The 21708-nt window shown below is 35.8% G+C and overlaps 1 protein-coding gene across 1 annotated transcript in view; it reads right to left on the reverse strand.

Moving 5' to 3' along the window:
- The window catches only part of LOC120625002, a 44418-nt gene that overhangs the window by 21059 nt on the left and 1651 nt on the right, over nucleotides 1-21708 (reverse strand). The window contains exons 4-9 of the mRNA XM_039891911.1: nucleotides 20983-21096; nucleotides 20162-20200; nucleotides 19726-19793; nucleotides 18050-18271; nucleotides 16854-16915; nucleotides 15511-15539 (exon numbers count right to left, since the gene is read on the reverse strand). Coding sequence (XP_039747845.1) covers nucleotides 15511-15539; nucleotides 16854-16915; nucleotides 18050-18271; nucleotides 19726-19793; nucleotides 20162-20200; nucleotides 20983-21096 — 534 coding nt within the window. The remainder of the gene's footprint in view (nucleotides 1-15510; nucleotides 15540-16853; nucleotides 16916-18049; nucleotides 18272-19725; nucleotides 19794-20161; nucleotides 20201-20982; nucleotides 21097-21708) is intronic.

Raw genomic sequence — 21708 nt, forward strand, 5'->3', positions numbered from 1 at the left:
TTGCATGTATCGTGGTCACAACGGGACAAAGATCACAACATGCAATTCAAATCATTTTCATTTTATTTCTCAGTTCATTTATATCTTTCGTTCGCAAACAACCCTAACCGCTCGTTATTAGTTAAACAAGGAGAGTCGAATCAATTTTTGGGACGTTTGACTGAATTACTATAATGATCTTTGCATGTAAGGGCGTGAGTTTATTTATTGGCTTTAGATTGTTTTGTAACTTAACATCATAACTCTTTTGTAATTGCAGTTTAAGAGTCTATAATAGCGTTGTTGGTTTAGTTCTCGTGTTCACATGCGGATCACGAGGTCTCGGATTGTATTTCTGGGTCGGGTAAAAATGTAAAGTATTCGTTTTTTCGTTAAAGAATAATAAATAATAATAATAAATATCCTACGACAATACATACATCGCCACTTAGCCCCAAAGTAAGCGTAGCTTGTGTTATGGGTACTAAGATGACTGATTTATATTTTTATGAATTATATATACATAAATACTTAGAGAATACATATAAACACCCAGACACTGAAAAACACTTATGCTCATAACACAACCATTTTCCAGTTGTGGGAATCGAACCCACGGCCTTGGACTCAGAAAGCAGGGTCGCTGCCCACTGCGCCAGTCGGCCGTCAGGTAGTTGACTGGAATTAGGAATTGTGGTTGGTAATGCATTTTCTTATATGGCTCGTCCGAGAAAGTGCTACATACTTTACATTTTAACATCGAAAAGCCATTAATTAAATTTTTTATTGACGACCTCCCTGGGAGAGCGCTGTGAATTAAATAGTATAGTATTATAGTATATATTAATAGTAGGGGGACCTGGGTTCGATTCTGGCAGGGGCAATTTGGGAACTTGTGAGTCCTGAATTTCCTATACTCTGGACTAGTGGGAGGCTTTGGCTGTGGCTAGTTACCACCCTACCGACAAAGACGTGACGCTAAGCGATTTAGGGTGGATTGCACCAAAATTCTAGTTAAAATTACTGTTAGGGTTAACTATAACGAGAATCTTAACGAGCGTTAGTTCACATCGTCGAATTGTGTTGCACCATCATAAAATTCGCTAACGTTAAAGTTATTCGGGTTACTAGTGAAATGAGGCATTTATGTCCCTAAAGATGCGTGGGCAGTATTTTTTCATATGACAATACTTTATGAAAATGACAAGTTGACAATTGACAACTGTGATTGACATTGACGACATGACAGATGAATACACATTTAGCGCGATTTATTGGTTACAATTTGTAAATTTTGTGCTAAAGGTTCTTTAATTTATTGAAGCACATAATAATGAATTTCAACAATTCCTGGCCAAGTAAGTATTTATTCAGCTTCAGATGTATTTTTAACTTAACACGATTGCAGTAATTTGTATTCAAAGCTTTATGATCCCCACATAAATATGACTGATAATTTTTTTTCCGCTTATCTAGAGGTCCCCGATAGAAGAAATGATCATGACCGAAGCTGTGGACCGAAGTATTTATAAAAACCTAAATATTTGACAATAACTTTAACGTTTGACCACCCATTTGGCGGTGGTTATTGTTAATGTCAAAAATGACGTCATTTTAACCATAGTCAGATGGTGCAACTCATTTTAAGCTAAATCGTTAATTTGACGAACGATTTGACGTTAACGTTTCATATTTAACGATAACGTGGGATGGTGCAATCCACCCTTAGTGTTCCGGTGCGATGTCGCGTGGAAACCGATTAGGGATATGACTACCCTACTCCCTAACAGGTTAGCCCGCTACCATCTTAGACTGTATCTTCAGTTACCACCAGATGAGATTGCAGTCAAGAGCTAACTTGAAAAAAATAAAAAAAATGTTTATTACACTATATACTAATATATAAAGTTGAACAGTTTGTTCACTTGAACGCGATGATCTCAGGAACTAGTTGTCCGATTTGAAAAAATATTTTAGCGTTGGATAGCCCATACATCGAAGAAGGCTATAGCCTATATATATCATTACGCTAAGACTAGGAGCATAGCACCAATGATGAATATTTCAAAATCAGGGTTCTTTCCCTTTTGAGAGCTTCCGCTGCATGCTCTGCTTAAACGGTTAGAATTTCGAAAAAGCCATGTAAGACAAAGTTTTTCCCAATTAAAAGCCCGCGCTACCTTATGTCTGACCTATAAGGTTGACTTATACGCGGATGAAGTCGTGTGGGACCGCTAGGAACTTTATATTTCGACTTGTTAGCAAATACATTTTTCTACATTTCTTCACCGTTGAAGCAAACGATATTTTAATTACTTAAAACGCACATAACTTAGAAAAGTTAGGGGGTGCGTGCCGGGATTCGAACTAACCCCCTATCACCGTTTAATTAAGGCTATCATCCCTCTTTAAACTATCAGCGTATTGTAATTTCAAAATGGCAGCCAATGACCTTATCTTGGAGACAAAAAACAAGTATTTGGAAAGGTTAAAAGCGAGTTCCCACAGACAGCGCGGTAAAAGCAATATTAATAATACACCCTTGCATTTTTACGTCAAAACAGATTCCAAAATGGCTGACGGGACCACAGACTATCATAACAACAAAACAGCACAACAAAGGGGTTGAAAAATATAAAAAAAAAATCGTTGCCCATTGAAGGTTCACTCTCCATAGAAAATACGGAACAACTTATTATAATGTGAGAGCTAGGTACCCTTTCTCTGTTGCAACAGTGCCTTAGAATTATTTTTTTCAGCTCAGCGGTTCTCAAAGACGACGTTGTTTCTCTTTTTTTCTCCTTTGTTTTCACTTAGTACGTAATTGTAATGAGTATTGTAAGACGGTTTCAATTGATATTTCCTTTTCAATTTTGTATTACATTTTGTGTGTGCATAGGAAAGAGTTTGCATGAAAAGACATTTAATGTATTGTTTCTAAGACATATTTAATCCGCGCATAATAAAAATACAACTGTTTCATAAGAAGGTTTATAGTTATTTATTTTATCCTCTGTATTAGGTTTGCTGTGTTTTTTTTTAAAACATCTTTCATCTGTAAGCAGCATGTCACTGATACAATTTTTCTCTGATTACTCTTATGATGCCAATTATTATTTGTCATTTTCAGGCATGACAAAAGAAATTCGTATCATTGTCTTTGTTTTATAAGTAATTTGAATCATAGATGCTTTACAATGTGAAATTTTAACTGAAAAAAAATTAAAGAAAATATGTGGATAGTTGGCATATGATCTAAATCATCAATTTTGTAAGAATATAATGTTGGAATTAAGCAAATTAAGTTTTATGGTAATCTTAAAAGGCGAGATTAAAAAAAATCCAATTTTCTTTTATGAAAACTAACTATAGTTTTCTCTAGATTTTAAGGAGCTCTAAATTTAAAGAAAGGTACTAGACGAATCAAGATTTGCGAGATTAAAAAAATCTGGTTTTCTTGTTTTTAAACCATACATGAATTTCTCTATATTTAAGGACACTTGGCACTATACGAATATGCTCATGAATCGTAGTGCCAAGTGCACTCGGTTTCAAAGTGCCTTCTACTACAAATGAATAAAGTAACTTTTGAATTTAAACGATTCGTGGGAAAATGTACGGTGTTTGACTGAGAGATTGGAAAAACAATACGATTTAAACAGTTTGTCAAAATTGTTGAATGGGATATTTAAATCCGCACACTGTCTCTCAGACTACGCCATCATAATGAAACGTACAAAAAACGCGTTTTCGTGGACCAGACGTAGCGTTCGGGCGCTCTAGACTAAGTACTTGTTTATATAGTACTTAAAATGACTTTCTTAATGTCCCGCTTGCCTTCTGAACTGCTCGTGAATTTTACAAATAATTTTTATATGTATTAAAGCGTTGACAGCGCAGTGGCGAGACTGAAGCTTCCCCTTTGAGGCACCAAGGTCGATACCCGGCACGCATGACGTACCTTAAACTTTTCCGACTTATGTTTCGTATTAAGAGCACTAAAAACATGACTATTACACGTTTTTAAACATAGCACACACACAAAACATGCAATGATATGCACGTCAATTACAAGCGCACATAGCATTGACAAAACGTCATGTAAACTTAATTTGACAACAAATTTAATTTTCCTAATAATAATCTATACTTATAATAAAACTGTAACTGAAAGATTTTTGTACATTTAATATATTTTGAAAATTTTGACCGGGGGATGCTTTATAATCGATACTGAAACAGATTTTTATTTAATTTTTGTCTGTCTGTCTGTCTGTCCGGGCATCACGTGAAAAGTACTGAACGGATTCAAATAAAACTTGGTATAGTGGTAGTTGATATTCCGGGTCAACGTATAAGCTACTTTTAATCCCGATAAACAATAAGTTTCCTCCGGGAAATGGGATGAAAACTTTTATCAATTTTACTTAATATCTCTGTTAAATTTGCACCGATTTTAATCATTCTTTTTATATTTGAAAGTGTATACTATCAAGCATGTATGGTCTAATTTTAATAAGGATCGGATAAATACTGTCGGAGATATGAACATAACTCTTCACAAATAATTATCAGTCGTAAGGCGTATGGGACAGCGATCGAATGCATACGTACCATCCTACTAATATTATAAATGCGAAAGTTTGTGAGGATGGATGTATGGATGGATGTATGTATGTATGTTTCAACTAAAATAACACGTAAAACAATAGTAGGTACACAGCTACCCACGAAGATTATGATGTTAGCATTAGATATATTCTAGCTTCTCGATTGACTCATACGCTGACGAAGTCGAGGGGGTCTGCTAGTAATAATATAAAGATACTAGCCCGTCCGGTAATCCGTCCGGTCCGATAATGTCCCGGCGAACTTCGTACCGCGGGATAATTTCAAATTTTATCACAATCGGTCCAGCCGTCTAGGAGAAGTTCAGTGACAAATACACGCACACAAAATATATATATATATAAAGATTGGTGCAAGCTAATTAAGGCCCTTAAGAGAGTTCTGTAAAGTTCTTAAAATTAAAGCCAAACATTAAGACCAGTGAGTGCCAATCGTAACTGCGCGTTCGAACACCATTTATGTAATTCTGCTTAAGAGTCTGGAGAGAATTATTGACGAATCAAGCAGATGGAAAGGTATGTTGAGTCCACCAACCCGCACTGGGTCAGCGTGGTGGACTACGGCTTTAACCCCTTCTCATTGTGGCAGGATACGCGTGCTCTGTAGTGGGTAATGGGCCGATATTATGAATGGTTCGATGAAATTTCTGGAGCAACAACATTCTATTCTGGCAAAAAACTTTCAGCATTTTGAACAAAAGGAGAAATGTGCGATGAAGTTCCAAAATGCGATTTAATATCTCTGTAAAGACGATTGTTAGAAATCAGCCAAGCTAGAGCTAGATTAAATTTTTGCCGATTCACGACGAATTCCAAAACTAACTGCTCAGCTACTTCTAATAACGTCATTTGCAAATAATATTACCTGCCCCTTATACCTATTTTAGGCGTAGGTCGGTCCCTAACGAGGTGGAAAGACGACATCAGGCGAGTCGCTGGTAGCCACTGGAGGCAAGCGGCCGAGGACCTACGAGTATGTGCAGCAGTGGACGTCAATTAGTTGAATTGAAGATGTTGATGATACCTATTTGACTAAAGCGGTTAATCTTAGAAAAACTTTTACTAAAACTATTACTTACTTAAATTAAGGTAGACTTCACAGACATTTGAAAACAATACTGAGAACTCGAAGGCATACAGGTACTCTCACGATGTTTTCCTTCACCGTTAAAGTAAGTGATATTGTAACTGCTCAAATCAAAGGAACAATATAAGAAAAAAAAGATAACCTTGGTGTAAAATCAGCTATAGCTACAGAAGATAACCGGCTAGAGTTAGATTGAAAATTAATTTCGCCTACACCGTATTGGAGGGCCTAAGAATACAAAAAGATTTAGATTGCAAATAGATAAGAAAATCTCCTCACATAGCGTAGACTCTCGCATATTATCTGCGACTGTAATATAGGTACAATAATAACCGCAGTGCATCTAAAATTGTCTGAACGTTTTACGTTAAGGGTTTTTGCAAACGTAGCTTGTTAAAGCAGCGTAAATGTTAGTTTTTTTTAAGTTTATAAAACATGTAATGCGTTTAACCTGGAAACAGCTAGCGATTTCGATCAGGTTTTATATTAACATAGTGGTTACGTTCGCGATCCGCAGAGCTTTCACTGAGCCGTAGATTTTCCGTTTGTGTATTTATCCCAAAACTTTAATTGTATCCGAAAATAACTACTCTTCAACATACATATCTTATTGAAAAGATAGTGACATGTCAGGATATTGACAGCTGAATGTCAGATTGACAAGTAAACGTCAACTGGATTTTGCTATTCAAGTTTTTTTTTTTCAAGAATAGAGATCAATTTCCCTCAAAAATAATAACTTTGTGATTACGGTTCACATTCTTAAAATATATTTCTTATAGCTGAAAAAAGGCTCTTATGGTTGGGATAAAAAATATTCAGTTACATATTAAGTAAAAGTTAATATTTTCAGTTCTGAATAAATATTTTCATTTCTTCGAAAAAAAACACGAGAAATAAAAATGAACGCCGAGCGAAGCTGGGTCGCTTGACGCGCCGTGACTGTCAAAAATAAGCCGGTTTCATATAAAATGAAAACCGCCAAGTATGTAATCACCCTTACACCCAACTAGCGAAGTACCCGCCGTGTTTTTTAATCTGCCAAGCGCCCGCGGGGCTCCATTGTTGGGCCGGACCGTGGTCCCTTTCATACGCCTCTTTGTGTGCAAAGCTGTGTGTTGTTTTATTATTGTGTAAGGGCGGCGACAATCGCGCGGGCAACATGCGTATGCAGTAGAGCATTATATATCGGTTTCAAATCATTACCACCAAACACCAACACCAATAACATAAAATAGAAAAAAAAAATTCATTGTTATTTAATTTATTCTAATTTTAATTTTTGACTATAGATATTTATTACTTCATTTGCTATACTCGACGAAAAGCAGGAGAATCTGTATGGTGTTATTTATAATTTCTTCAATCTTTATACTCCACGTCAAACAGATGCAATGTACTCTCTACGCACGTTTCGCTCCGACACCGGAGCATCCTCAGGAGAAGTTCGCTTTACAGTTATTAATATAGGCGTAGAAAGTACATTAACGAAGATCTGTTTCGTGTGGAGTATAAAGAATCTTTATTAAACTCAATTTCTTCAATCTTTATTAAAGATTGAAGAAATTGAAATAAGTAGCGTGAAGTGGCGTTGAAATAAGGTTCTATTCTTTTTTTTAAGACATTAATGGTAGTAACCGATTCGGTGCAGACTAAGTTGCGCAGCTAGTTTTCAAAATATCTTTTCTCTTGTTGGTTAACTCTTTGTACTAATTGGGTACTGTATTTGTGCTACATTAATCCACGTTATAAAACGTCAAAATTTATTAACCCGAAAACGGAGGGCTACATGCTATATCACGTTTCCCTTAAGTAGCATAACTTCAGAAGCTTTTAAATATATTTGTAAGAACACCTTTAATACTCAAAATTTGGGTTTTCGGCCACAAAGCTGCACTCAAATTTCAACCCTATTACATTAGAGCATAAATGTCAGGTTTATTGACGTAAGGTTTTCGGGAGTTCTTGGTAAAATGGTTAAAGGTAGAACCCTCTGGCGATAAATATTAATATATTATTTCGATGCCCTAATGGGAGTCAATTGGTGAAGATGCTACCGCAGACTATACAGGATGCTTTAAAATTGATCATATATTTTCAATACTTATGTTTTAATGTAATCTATTTTTTTTAGGTACTTACTTTTATGAACAAAAAGGAAGAACACGCACAGAAAAATACAATGTTTTAAAAAAAAATAAAAAAATCAATAAAAATAAAAATAACATAAATCCATACTAATATTATAAATGCGAAAGTCTGTTAGTTTGTCTTTACTTTACGCTCCAACTGAGCAACCAATTGAATTGATTTTTGAGAATAGTTAGTTGGAAAGACGAAGATTATATAAGTTAATTTTTATCCCAGAAAAACAAACGGTTCCCACTGGATTTGTAAAAAATCATAATAAACGCAGACGAATAACGCGGCAACAGTAGCTACTTAATAATTGAAAACTTACTAATTCCCGTTATCACTAACAACGAACCAGGCAATAAGCAATAATTTAATAAGCAAAGCCTAATCTAAGGAGAGTATTGGTGAACGTATTGACATATGCCTATACATCAATACGTTCACCATTACTTTTCACCTAAGTTGGTAAAACGTTTTTTTTTAATTGCCATTACTTTTTTAGAAATTCTGTATAAAACTGATAATATATACACAAGAGGTGGTATTACGACCACCAAACTGTAAGAGTAGATAATGCAGAAGATGTGACGACGACTTGTCAACGATTGTGTTCCGCATATTTTGCCAGACTGTGTGTGTAATACTCCTACATTAAATATTTATGTGGAAGACGCTATCATCACCGGTTTGTTAGCTATTTTCAACATACAAAAAATATATATCAGATAAAATATTACAACGTTTTCAGTGTCGCACACGACAAACGTCAAGTAAAAGAAACATCCCGTATAAAGGTGAAACAAGACAACAAATCATAGCAAGTCTTAAGGCTGTATTTATTCCCCCCAGAGCTTTGTTTGATTTGTGGGGACCCGGATATAGACACAACTCTTTTTTTAGGGTTCTTTATATGTATTGAAAAAACGTACGTGCATTAACAGCAAAATCTTATATCTTTAAACGAGCGATGCTTTTAAATATATACTAGCTGTTGCCCGCGACTTCGTCTGCGTTTGATTATGTTTTTTTACGTGTCATTAAATTTAGTTGTAGTTCTAAAAATTTTTAAAGTACTCAATATTGCTAAGCCTTGAATGAGGGGTTTGCTGCTGTCCGCTGCGGAGTTCTGTGCTCTATCTCCAACCACAGTTTGGATTAAACAAATATAACAACCTCTATCGTACAGAAATAATTATTTAAATCGGTTATAATTTGTCGGAGGTATGGTATAAATCGTCAAAAACTTTCATCCCCTCTCCCAAAGGAACCGAGCTTAATATCGGGATAAAAATTATCCTATATTACTTCTAACACTTCCAAGAATATGTGTACAAAGTTTTATGAGAATCGGTTAAGTAGTTTTTGCGTGAAAGCGTAACAAACTAACTTACATTCACATTTATAATATTAGTAGGGATTATAATTGGAATCTCGGAATCGGCTCCAATAATTTTCATGAAATTTAGTACAGGGGGTTTCGGGGGCAATAAATCGATCTAGCTAGGATTCATTTTTAGAAAATGTCATTTTATTCGTGTTTTCCGGTAATAACCGGTTTGGTGCAGATGAAGTTGCACGGGTCAGGTAATATTTACCATAGTAAGTAAGCGTCCAGAACCAGTGTTCTTAGATTCAAGACTAAAGTTATCTTGGGACGATCATCATCATAATATCAACCTATTACAGGGCACGGGTATCCTTCTTTCGTCTACGGTGCAGTTACGCATATTCAAGTTTTTTGGCCACATCTCAAGGAACGAGGGGTCGATTGAACGATTGGTGGTGCAAGGACAGGTTTTTTTTTTTTTTGGCTTTACAGAACCGCTGCATGTCAGCCCTATTGTAACCTAATAAATATTAACCTCTATATTTTATCAGCAAATAATCTAAACAAGTGGCACGCCTCGATGGAGTCTGGTCTTCCTAATAGGTTATGAAACACGCCAACGTGCAATTTGTTTAGATTTAAAGATGCAACCGGTTGAAGGAAAAAGAAAATAAACAAAATAAACTAAAACATAACTAATTAAATATTAAATTTAATTATATAGCTTTAATGAAATTAATTTTAATTAGTCAAATTCTCAATGTTTTTAATTATTTTTAAGTTAAGATTTGCATGCCTTTAAATGGGCTAAACATTGTTCTGTATAACTTTTTGTAACATCTATAATTTGACAACATCTATAGTTTTTTGCAAATAAATGATTATGATTAAGAGCTAGAGGGCGGTCACCTACTCGTAGGACAGATACCGCTGACCCAGACAACTGTGGTGGAATGTTTTCGACACGCTTCCAACCGCCAAAAGTGGAGAAGACTCGCGCGGGAAGCCGTGCAATCCAATTATGCCTAGCGCCATGAAATTCATCTCAGCAGCCACGACCACTCTGCCAATAGTGCACGACTCAGAAGAAGGGTATCCTTCTCAGTGAGAAGGTGGTTAAGGCCGTAGTCCACCACGTTGGCCTAATAAAGCTACGTTTGTTTGTCTGTTTGAATGCACCTTGTTTTTATTCCACTAAAAATGAGTCCTTGAACGCAATCAGTTGATGATGAAATCTCAGACGGTAGTGGACCAACCTAGTAAGGGTATATCAGTACCTAGTATTAAACCTGTACCCCTAATAAAGCTACGTCTGTTTGTATGTTTGAATGCACCTAGTTTTTTATTCCACTAAAAACTGATTGCACTGAAGGACTCGTTTTTTACACAAGGACAAGTTATTTATTGCACCACCTACCTCATTTCTATGTTTTTTCCTTTTACGCCATTGGTTGCCTGGAAGAAATCGCTATGTAATGATAAGGCCACCAAATTGTACTCTCTTTATATGTATTTATATCTTTGTAACTACTTTTCTTTTTCTTTGGTGTACAATAAAAGTGTATTCATTCATTCATTCATTCATTCAGTTGATGATGCAATCTCAGACGGTATTGGGCTAACCTGGTAAGGATATATCAGTACCTAGTATTAAACCTCTACCCCTAATCGGTTTCCATGTGGTATCGTAACATAACGCTTGGGGCCACGTCGTTTGGTAACAAACCATTGCCAAAGCTTCCCTCAGACCAAAACACTCCCACACAACGTTACTATGTAACCACAAGTTTTGTTAACAAAATTGTTTTTCATTTGATAGCCATTGTGGAAGGCTATTAAACATTTGGCTATAAATTTGACGAGTCTTGCAACGGGTCGGCGATGCCACGCGGTGAGTCGTAGGATTAAAGTTTGTTTGTGATAAATGTACCTTATTATCAGAAGTTGTATGGGATTTAGTGTCTTATTTGATACATAGAGAGGCTGTTTTTAGAAATATTTTGACCCAGGTTCTATCACAAACACTTTTATTTATTTTAATTTGTAGACTATACATCTTTAACACGTACAAGGTAAATGTTTTTATATAGGTAGAGTAGATATACGAGTACCTACAGATTATAAATTTCGTAAAACTTTGGTTAAGTACAGAACTCTTCATGATATAAAAAGATATTTCTTGGCATTTTTCTTTCCTATACGTCTCACTAAAGTCATACTTAGATACTTGCACCTTTTTCTATAAGCCAGGCTAGGCTAGCATCCATCGAGAGCGAAGATTTAGAAGGCATGTCTCGTTAAACATTGGAGCATTGGAGGAACAGAAAATTGAGAATATAATAGAATTTACCTATGGAATTATATATTTACTAGATTCTGCCCGCGACTTTGTCTGCGTGGACTTCAAAATTGGGTCTTAAGCTTCGCTCGTTAACAATGTTTAATCTTACCACGGGAACTATTTGAGAGATCGGTCGGTTAAATTGCTTAGAGCTGTTTAGCTCGTTAGCAGTAAGCAATTTAGCAATTTCCAATTTTCCCTCGGGAACTACATAAGAGATCGGTATAAAAGGTACCTTATGTTCTTTTCTATGTGAAATGCATGCCAAATTTCATCCAAATCCGGTCATCCGTTTTTGCATGATTGAGTATCAAACATCCACACTTTCACATTTATAATATTAGTAATAAAAAATCTTATTATGTTGGACTATGGATAACAGGGTAACAGATTCCCATACCGAGCAATTTTTTTTGTGGTTTAAATTTGTGATTTTCTGTGAAATTCACATTCAGTACCTACAAGATATAAAGGTTGCTCTGTGGTGCATTTGTTACCTTGATAAAGTTAAGTATGTAGGTTAGTAAAATATAGTTATAATGTATGTTGATAGGTGCATCAGAATCTACGCCAGTGCATTAGGAAAATTCCTGTAATACTAGTCGTAACCTATTAACCTGAGGCGTACGTATAAAGCCTCATGTGCCTGGAATTACACCGGCTTGCTGCTCCACTTTGATTCATAGCTATGTCTTCGCTATTCCAGTGGAAGCAAAGCCTTACTGATTTATGTCTAGTATATTTTATAGGTCTCAAGGCGTAAAGTGGCAGATAGGAACGGGGAATCTATTACAACGGGAATCCGATACAAATGGGACTACAGGAGACGGTACAATGAGGAAATATCACCTTGTTTTTTTTTGTCGAAGTTTCGCATCCGATATTATGATCCATAGTGTAAACACTACTGCTTCAGAAATCGGAAATTATTGAGATATGTTTTTAAACAGCTGTTGCTGGTTTCGTTGCTTTGTTTTGCTTTGTCTAATATCCGCCGGGAGCAAAAGTATAGAATACCTATATGTATCATTTGTCAAATTCCCTAGTTCAGTGGTGAGTGATGTGATTTTATAGATACGGTTCTAGGTTCAATATTTTTTTCAAAATTCAAAATTCAAAATACAAAACCCATTTATTTCAGGTAGGCCTAATATAAGCACTTTTGAAACGTCGAGTCCGTCTGTGTGTAGCGACTCTACCACCGGTACGGAAGGCAGATTCTACCGAGAAGAAGCCGGCAAGAAACTTGGCAGTTGCTTTTTTCCAATATCAACAATTTACATTTTACATTTTTCTATCTCGTGAGAGATAAAAGCGGAACCGGATGCTTCCAAGCAACCTTTTCATTAAGAAATTTATCAATTGTATAATAACCTCGCTGTAATAAATGTGTTTTTAACAAATTCTTTAAACTTATGCATTGGTAGGTCCAAAATTACCTTAGGAATCATATTATAAAAGCGTATACTCAATCCCACAAATGACTTCTGTACCTTTCGCAGACGATATGCAGAAGTCACCAATTTATGACCATTCCTTGTAAGTAGACTGTTTATATCCACTTTTTGTTTATATAGACTAATATGTTGTCCTCCAAATACTGTAAAAAATATTAAAGTGGGTAAAAAAAAAAAAGTATTTCCCTGTAGACATTTTTGTACACAAATTCATTTGAGTGAGTTAGCTAAATTCTAAACTCAAGTCACGCGCGCGCTTCGTATCGAGTGAAATAGGTATTCGGTATTTTTTTTTTACAAAATCCTTCAAAACTCCACCGCATCTAATACATCACGGCAGACAAAGACACCGGGTAGGTAGATATTATAATGCCGCAATACAAAGCTAGGCTGCTGTCTAGATCTGGAAGTACCGTCGACTAAAAACTTTACTTTCACTTATAATTTATACCTCTGTTTACTTTTTTCTTTGGTGTACAATAAAAATGTAATTATTAATTAATTCATTCAATAATATTGTGTATAGAGTAAACCAATACCATGGTTTTTACTGAAATATATCAGATATATGTATATATATATATATATATATATATATATACCATCACATGCAAAAGTAAAATAATGTCGCGTAGCGTAGATTCTATGCACGTGTCGGTCTTTTATCTTCAATAGGGTAACTAAAGGTCTGAGAATGTTTTGAATTCGTTTGTATGGAAAAATAAATATACCTCTTTTGATTTAATATTTTTACAGGGTGATTCCTTATGAAATATACCTATAGGGTGCATAGGTATTTCCTAATTCCGTTACACGTTGTATGTAGAGTATATGTATACCTATATATGCATATATATATATGTATATTTATGTGCACCACCTACCTCTCTTCTTGAGCTGTATTTTACGCCATCGGTTGCCATGAATAGATCGCTATATAGCGATAATACTTTGTGTAATTTTTTTTACATTCATAAAGCAGATTGCCCACATTTGTAACTTTTTGTATTATGCAGTAAAATATTTTCATTAATCACTAGTTAGTGAATAATAAGACGTTAATAGTTCGTCACTATTTGCAATTACTTTTTTTGTTATTTTTTATAGTAATAATTGACGGCCCTGCACGGCTAGCATAGACAGAAGACAATTATCTCCAGCTTTATCAACTCTCAGAGCATTGACGCACAAGTGGAAATAATTTCCAATTATATATGTAATAATAAACGGGGTAAACTTTTCATATTCCCTGTTCCCGTGCTTTAGCAGGTGGTCACGTTAATTATATACTATGTCATGGGATATAATTGGGGGATATAATTTTTGTCTCTTGCCTGTGCTAGCCCAGCAGGTAGATGATAACTTGTAAGTTGGTAAGTTGAAAACCATTGCCTAAATATAAACAGAGCAAACACTTCGAAGGGCATGCAAGGGACGCGTCTCCCTGAGTCCATCAACATGAGGCGTAAGTGTTGGATAGTAGCAGGCGGAATTCCAAGATAAATTATGAAAATTTAGCTTCCATGATAAATTTCCTATACGCCGCGAAAAGCAGGAGAATCTGTTTGGTGTAATTTATAGTTTCTTCAACCTATACACTCCACACCAAACAGATCTTCGGCAATGTACCCTCTACGCACGTTTCGCTCTGAATCCGGAGCATCCTCAGAAGATATTGACTTTACAATGAATTATTGTTACGAAGTTGACTTATTATTTTTCATAATAATAAATCACATTACATCATTAGATAAATACAATATTGTAGCGATTCTTTGTTACTGCCATCGTGCCTTTTGAAATAAACAATATTTTGTTAAAATCTTATATTTATATTGATAGAAGATCTGAGGACGTCATATATAACTCTTTTGATTATTTGTGTATACTTTTTTTTCCCAACAGTACTTTAAGCCTTGGATGATCTCAGTATCCCGCAACAGTGTTTTTCACAAAAGGGGACTTAGCGTTACTACCAGTGCCAATTAATGCTAATTTAGAAAGAACAAAAAGTTAATCAAATGGATATAAAAGTCAAATTTTATTGTATGATTCCTGAGCTTAAAACTGCTTCTTTTGCTGTCCGTTTAAGCCTACCTAAACGTTTTTGCCCATGGCTACTCAATTCAACTCCTGGGCAATTTATTATTTAACTGCCTAGGGTGTTTAGTGCCAGAATCGACAAAAAATTATTGAATCGACACCGCCTCCTCACCACGCCGCTTTCACTTGATAGAGGATGCTTCTTAAGTAACTAAACGATTCATTACATTTTCTTAATTTATTTTTAAGAATGACAGTCATTTTGGACACATTCCAAAATGTCACGTTAATATATAGGCGTAGGGCTCCGCAAGCTTTTAATTCGATCAACTGAAAACCAATATTTATGATCCACATAGTATTTACATAGATGGACCATTTAGTCAGCCTCAACAACGTCTCATGCATAAGGTAGTAAATCACCACATAGAACGGAAGGCTCCGGCCTACTAAGTACGGTGACAAGACCAGGAGAAGAAGAAGAAGGTAGTAAATTGTAATTATAAACTCACCGATCCTTTATACGGGTTCCCCGGATATTCTGTAAACAAAAATTTTTCTGTAATATCGGTTTACGGACGATAATTATACGTGATAACGTGCGTTCGAGTAGAAGAAAGATTAATGCGTCACAAATTGACCGCCAAGACTTATTGTGCCTCTCTATTCCGCGCTCTCGCTTGCTTGCTCTTCTCGGGCGGAACGTGACAATGAGTCATGCTTTATCGTGCGTGCAGACGGCGTTCATTTGACAAGACGAAAAAAACTATTCACGCCAAATAAACTATTATAAATAAAAATCACTCTATTTCCGTTTCCTGGATGCAAGCTATCATTGTGTAAAATTCCATTCAGTCGGTTCAGCAGTAGAGCCGAATATAGGTTACAAATTCAAAATTCAAAAATGTTTTATTCATGTAGACCTTATCACAGGCACTTATGAAGCGTTTATACATTTAAAATGCAACACTAATGCTAGTGATGGTGATAACTGCATTCGTTTACTTAAAACTAAAGCTTGTAGGGTTCCAAACGTGCCTTGGTCTAAGATAAGCCCACAACAAACTTAGCCCGATGAAAAAAAAACATCCAGCTATTTACTTAATTATGTCGAACAATGGATGTCCACTGCTGGAGATAGGTCTTTTGTATGGAGTTCAAAATACCACAGCCTTGTGCCGCTTGGCTCCTGCGGCTCCCTGCGACTCCCTTGAATTCCTCTGTCCACCAAAGCGGGGGTCTACCAAAGCTGTTTTACGGGTGCGAGGTCGCCATTCCAGCACCTTTAGACCCTACCGACCATCGGTTCTCTGAGCTATATGTACCGACTGTTGCCGATTTAGCTACGCGATTCTTTGAGCTATTTCGGTAACTCCGTTACTCTGGTAATTTACTAAATGATTAAACCTTAATAACAAAAAAACAATTCTTAAATTTTTGTATGTTGTCTATTAGCTTCGGCTAATTTCTAAAACGGTGTACTAGTTTTGACCGGAATTCGTCAAGCAGGTTGGATTGCAGACACATAAGTAACATTTTATTTCTGAAATCTAATCTTGGATTTGCTGGTTGGAAGCCACCTCATAGCCAGCCATATAACTCTAAATTATGAAGTTTCTTTATGACGCTAAAAAGGAGCTTCTCTGAAGTATCTCTAATGGAAACGGTGGTTGGAAAATTGTAAGAAGTTACAGGACATTAAAATTTCCTTTTGCTTAAAATAAAATATACCTCTTATAGTTTTTTTAAACGAACCGCAAGAGTTAATAAGAATATACATACAATACGTTCGAATTAGTTTAAATTTTACGCGAACAAAGTAGAGGTAAATGGACGAAAACTAAACTTTCCTTACCAGAACCCAAGACGTTGGGTAAATTGCCAACCGGGTTCATCAAAGAGTCATCCCATTTAGTCCTGAAAAAGAGATAGGATCATAAAAACGGAACTATGAAGCAATCGTTTTTTGGATTTGGGTTACTTTTTTTGAAGTTATACTTCTTTAGCGGCGTTAGGAAAAATAATGGGAGTGGAATTATACGATGTAATGAAATGCGCGCGCACATGATTACACGATTTTAACAGCGTGAAGGTAGTTGCGAAACCGAGTGAGAAAGAGAATACATCGTTCGCCAGCTCACTTTTAACGATGCGCGCGCACACCGTCAAAAAACAGCACCCTGAAGTTAGCTATCAAGTTTGACAGTGTATACTTTCAATTGTCAGTCTGCGGGGTCATTCCGGTGATTTAATTTATTGTTCAAAAATTTTAAACATTAAAATGTTTAGTGAAACGTGGTGGTCCGATAATGAGATAATTGGATATTGCGTTATAATAAAACTTTCAAAGTATTAAATACCTTTTTTCTATTGTTAGTGTCCTTTTTTCTACAAACGTAGAATAAGGCGTCAGATAAAATTTTTGAAAAGATTTTTATCCTGTTACGCCAAAGAAGTATAACTTCTAACGCGTATATATAAGTACACAAATGTTTTTTGGGGGCTTTTGCATAAAACTGTATATCAGCGCTTTCGTACCTTATAACATGTAACGCCTCAGGTTGCAAGGCACAGGGCGGCACGTTGCAGGACGTTGGTTTTTTATCATCCGTCAGGTGGGCCATTTACTTGGTCCGTCAATTATTAATATAAAAAAATATATTTATTATTATGCTAGGGGTCCCTCGCGACTTTGTTTGGTTAGAAGTCGACCCTAAAAGATTGACATATGCTGTCACAGATTTTTTTTTAGAACTTTGAAGGGAAACCACTTGACTTTATCGAAACTGTAACCTTTTACGCAGCGCAGCGCACGCAGCGGAAGCTATCAAAAGGATAAAAAAACACGACTTTGAAACATTTTTTATTGGTGCTTTGATTCTATTGCTCTTAGTGTGCTGATATACAACCAATAGTCTTCCTAACTAATGGGCTATCTAACACTGAAATAATTTTTGAAATCATTAGTGCCCGAGATCATCACGTTCAAGTAAAAACACAAACAACCTCTTCAGCTTTATATATTAGTGTAAGATATAAGTTATGCCTTACTTCTCAGTAAAGTCATATCCATAGTTCTCGGTCAGCTGGCGCTTTGCCTTCAGCATCAGCTGAATCTTGCCTGCCAAGTTCGAACCCTGGGCTTCTGCTGGTGCTTCATCAGACGGAGGCATGTTCTTGAAGACCAGGAGGAAGGTCACTACCACAGATGCGGCAAAGAGGATCAGGAGAAAGCATACACATGTGTATTGTGAGTGGATCACATTCTTCAGCCTATAACATAATAAAGAAAAAAACGTGTGTGTACTTATAATAATAAATGCTTTTAATTCAGGCCAAATACTTATATGACAAAAATGACAAAAATTAAAACAAAAATACAAAAAATACTGTGAAAATAATACAAAAAAAATTAAATACAATAGTAAAATTAGAAATTTAAATAAATATCCAACTAACCACTTATATACACCCATTAGAAGTTATTCTTCTTTTGCGTAACAAGATAATCGTATCTCACGCCTTATTCTACCTTTATAGAGAAAACGACGATAACAATAGGCTTGGAAGGTCACTTCTGTGGGATGCAACTTGTGTTGATACCCTAGCTGCATCACACATCCAGGCCACTTCGTCAATGGTAGGTGCGGCTGCTTCCAGTGCCGAGCAGGCCAAGAGGCGTAAATATGAAAACCTGGATAGCAGCTTCATTTTTGTGCCTTTTGGAGTAGAGACTTTGTGACCGTGGGGTCCGGAGGCAAGAGCACTTTTCAAAGAATTATCGAAAAGGGTTATCGAGTCTACCGGTGATCCTAGAGCGGGCCACCTTGGCCAACGAATTAGTTTGGCCATCCAAAGGGGCAATGCTGCCAGCATCTTGGGAACTGTGCCTCGCTTCGGTGGTTTCGAGGAAGTTTTAGATTTTATTTAGTTTTTAAATAGTTTATTTTAGGTTATAGTTATGTATTAATAAAAAATATATTTTATTTAATAAATACATCAAAATTAATTAAAGAATAAGCACCGCTTATGGATTTTTATAAGGCATTATCTAATTATCTCATTATCGGACCACCAAGTTTCACTAAACAGTAAAATTTGAGATTTTCGTACAATTGAATCAATCAAATCACCGGAATGATCCTGCAGACTTTGACAACTGAAAGTGTACCTACACTGTCAAACCATATAGCTAACTTCAGGGTTTTTTGTGACGGTGCGCGCGCGCATCGTTAAAAGTTAGCTGGCGGGCAATGTATTCGCCTCTCATTCGGTTTCGCAACTACCGTCATACTGTTAAAATCGTGTAACTATGTGCGCGCGCATTTCGCTACATCGTGTAATTTCACTCCCATGATTTTTTTAAATAATAGAGAGAAACTGTTGTTATAGAAGTTTCTTCTACAAACGCAGAATAAGGCGAAAGATAAAATTTTTGAAAAGATTTTTATCTTGTCACGCGAAAGAAGTATTACTTCTAACGCGTGTACATAAGTACATACGTTTTTTTAAATATTATAGCGGCAACAGAAGTACATCATCTGTGAAAATTTCTACTGTCTAGCTATCGCGGCCTATGAAATAAAGCCTGGTGACAGACGGAGAGACAGACAGACAGACAGACGGACAGTGGATTTTCAGTAATAGGGCTCCGCTTTCGCGTCACTGCCGGGGTATCTGCTCCGGTCATTTACTTTAACAAATAAATATTCGTCAGATAAACTTACGCGCAAGAAACGCAAGAGTAAGTGTCTTCCGATTTTTTTTTCATGTGACGACAACTCCTGTTATCCTTCTACAAAAAAGAATATTAAATTTATTATATTAAGTAAACATGCACTCTCTTGAAGTCTTTATTAAAAACAATGAGCTAAAAAAAGCCAAATAAATTTAAAATTCAAAATTAATTTATTTCAAGTAGGCTTAATATAAGCATTTTTGAAACATCAAGTATGTCTCTTTGTAGTGATTCTAAATAATTTTTAACTGTTATAACTTTAGCGCTAAGAAGAATGTTTGCATTGTGTGACAAGGGAGCTAACAATTTGTTATTTTAGTTTGTATGTAATTTTTTAATGTACTTTGCTTGGAGTCAAGAAAATTACATAAAATTTATCTTACACGTTAAAATTAAAAGCAATTAGTTTAGTAGCATTAACGAACCCAAAACCACCAACTTTCTCTCCTTTCATCTTGATAAACCTGAAAAAGAATAAATCAAAAGTTAGTACCTACTTAGAATTCTAAGCGTTCTTAATTTAATGATTGTAACATCCAAAAACAATCTTTTGACAAACCATCAAGGTCCCAAAACTAAACCAATTCCACTGTTATTCGATTAAATATTTAATATTAAAATTTTAATATTTAATATTACAACCAAGTAAAGCCATTTTAAACTATAATTAATTAATCTTGATTATATTTTATCGTTAGGTATTGGATTCATCTGCTAAAATTCTCTGTATTCTCTCGGGCGATTTAAATATTTTATTTATATATTTTATTAAGTAAGTAAGAAGAAAACGTAATAATTATAAATAGAACTTTTTGTGACAAACCTCGTCTAATTCTGTGGAGATTCGTAGAAGAACCAGAACAAGAGGAGAAAGGACGGACGTTGGGGTCTCAAGGTGCTGGAATGGCAACCCCGCACTGGTAAGCGCAGCGTTGGTCGACCCCCAACGAGATGGACAGACGACATTAACGAAACGACGAAATTGACGGCGCGTCGCAGATAACCGCTGGATCCAAGCGGTACGAAACCGTGGAATTTGAAACTACAAAAGGCCTATGTCCAGTAGTGGACGTGTATCGGTTGATATGAGGATTATGATGATATATATATTTCTAATACAAAGCAGCATTTCTGTGTTCCGTTCTGAAGACCGTTGTCGCCGCTGTAATTTCAGGCACATAAGGGCCTACGCCTTAGGTCGATGGACACAGGGCGACATTTTGCAGGACGTTTATACTCTACGTACCGAACTTCTGGATCTGTCTCGGCTCGAATGTTGGTCCTCTTGCAGATTTTGAACGGTAATCTTACCGTGCTTGTGACTTTTATACCTATCTGTGCTGCTTGAGTCGTAGGATTTCTGAAAATGTTATATTTAATGTTACTTTATAACAGTGGATACCCTGTGCACGATTCAGTAAAATATTTTCGAATGAAAAAAATCATAAAGAGACCTACAACAATATTTTGAAGTACGTTTTTCTTAGTTATTTATTATTGTAGGATTAGGATTTTCGTATTTCTTATTAAATTGTGTTTATTAATTAAGTACCTGTTATTTTTATAATCATGAAACACAAAAAATGAATAAATAAGCAATTGCACATTAAAACGGTCATGTCGCGCTCTCAAGTCCATACCGTTGTCCGTTAGTAGTAACTCTACTGACGGTGCAGAAGTAAGCTTCTACCGAGAAGAAGCAACAAGGAATTTGGGACAAGACAACATCTGTAGTCCCTCTAATACTATCAACTTTCGTAAGGATTTAAAGATGTGTGTTACTCTTTTAAACAAGGTACGTTCAGTACTTAACTGAAGGAATTTAAACTGTAAGTTCTTTGAACTTTAAGGAATGAAGCCCATGTGACTTCTATTTACCCCGAATAAAGCCATGCTTCCCGTAATATTTATAAATAACTAAATTTCACGTCGATAAGCTAAAATCATAGCTAAGTTGCCATAGCGTAGGTTA

This window comes from Pararge aegeria, chromosome 7 (genome assembly GCF_905163445.1).
Source record: "Pararge aegeria chromosome 7, ilParAegt1.1, whole genome shotgun sequence".
NCBI lineage: Eukaryota > Metazoa > Arthropoda > Insecta > Lepidoptera > Nymphalidae > Pararge > Pararge aegeria.